We start from the raw sequence: 1,661 nt of genomic DNA on the forward strand, positions 1-1,661 counted from the left end.
TTTAAAAGCCACCTTACATATGGTTATAAAGCTATAAAACACCGTCCTCTGAAAAGGATTTGTACCCCAAATCTATATAAACAAACTGCCCCATTAGACTAAGCTGAATCATTTCTCTACAGTTAAATAGTATTAATATGAGATAAATGTGTCATAACTGTGAAGTGTATTTATTTATTTTAAACAAGGATAGTTTTATCATGTGAGCTCTCTAACTAGTTGTCATGCAATTTGTGTGTTTATTTCCACCACTTCTGGCTTCATGGCTATAAACTACCACTCTACTTCACTGATGCGGGCAACATCTTCAGTGGGATTTTACTCAGATTACTTACGTATGGAAACATCTTCTCAGTGAAAGTGTGTGTGAAGGTGTGTATTTGTGTTTTGGTGTCAGGATCAGAGAATGACACCTTCCCCCTGTTCCAGTCCAGCTGAACTCTGACCTTCTTGACCGCCTTTAAAAAAAGAACGATGGAAGACTCTGGCAGGGAGCGCACGGTGTATTCACCTTTATAAAACCCTAGCCTCCATAATCCAGATTGCGGCTCTCCCTTCCTTTTGACAGACTCTGCTAACACACCGACTTTCCAGTCTGTGCTGTTTCCAACTTCAACATCCCAGCTGTGAGTGCCTGAATAAAAGCCCTCGGAGGCCATAGCAATCGGGTAGAAGTCAAACCTCTCTGGATTGTCGGGAAGCTGCCGTTTCTCACTGACGCTCACACCGGTCAGATCTTCAGAGATGAGGAGATTTGGCTGGGCAGAGTTTGGGTCCAGAATCACAGGAGAGTAGGAGACCATCTTCTTCATCTTGTTCCAGATGTTGTAACCCAGGTTGCCCAGGTGTTTGGCCACATCTATCAGAGCTTCTGAGACCAGCTGTGGGTCATCCAGCTGGGGGTACAGCTGGACCATGTTCATTGTACCCTTGTAGTCCTGCAGAAAAGCGACGTTTTCAGCTTTCAGCTCCTCCTCTGCAGCTCTGATTGTGGCCGAAAGAGCTGCCATCTCTCTGCTCAGAGCAGCAATCTTCTCCTTCATCTGCTGACTCTTCTCTTGCTCTTCTATATTCAGAACAGCCAGCCTGGTCTTCTCTTCCTCATCTAGAAACATGCGAAACTTCTTAAACTGCTCCTTGATCTGCTTCTCTGTTTGTTGAGCCTGGGTCTTAATGTGTTGCTCTGTTATATCAAAGTTTCCCTTCGCTTTTTGTAAGACCTTCAGTTTGTCCTGTAATGGTTTTAGGGATTTCTGAAGCTCTTCCTTGTGATCCTGCGCGGCCTCATCGATGGGCCAGAACTTGTGGTCGACGTGTGCTCTCGAATCACGACAGATGACACAGGCTGGCTCCTGATGGTCCAGACAAAAGAGTTTGAGTTTCTCAAAGTGCAGACAGCACAAAACCTCAGACCCTGCCGAAGCGCTCTGATTTTTCTTTTTTAAGTAGGCCTCAGCGAGGTTCTTTAGGACCAAGTTACAGGGTGGGTCACTCTGCTCTGACATTTTCTTACAGACTGGGCACTGCTGTTCCAGCTTCTGTGCCCAGCAGTTCTTCAAACAAGTCTTGCAGAAGCTGTGGCTGCATGACAGGAAAACAGGATCCCTAAAGATGTTATGGCAGACGGGACAGGAAAGATCCTCCTCGGACTGGAAAGACAT

The 1,661-nt window shown here is 45.8% G+C and overlaps 1 protein-coding gene across 1 annotated transcript; it reads right to left on the reverse strand.

Annotated features, from left to right (window-relative positions):
* Positions 1 to 281: 281 nt before the first annotated feature.
* On the reverse strand, positions 282 to 1,661 carry LOC146632503 (E3 ubiquitin-protein ligase TRIM39-like). Its single transcript, XM_085354437.1, has one exon. The coding sequence runs from the start codon at positions 1,659 to 1,661 to the stop codon at positions 282 to 284; it is 1,380 nt and encodes a 459-aa protein (XP_085210563.1).

This window comes from Diplotaxodon limnothrissa, linkage group LG5, assembly GCF_057381915.1.
Source record: "Diplotaxodon limnothrissa isolate DT_005_m linkage group LG5, D_limnothrissa_male_GT1.1, whole genome shotgun sequence".
Classification (NCBI taxonomy): domain Eukaryota; kingdom Metazoa; phylum Chordata; class Actinopteri; order Cichliformes; family Cichlidae; genus Diplotaxodon; species Diplotaxodon limnothrissa.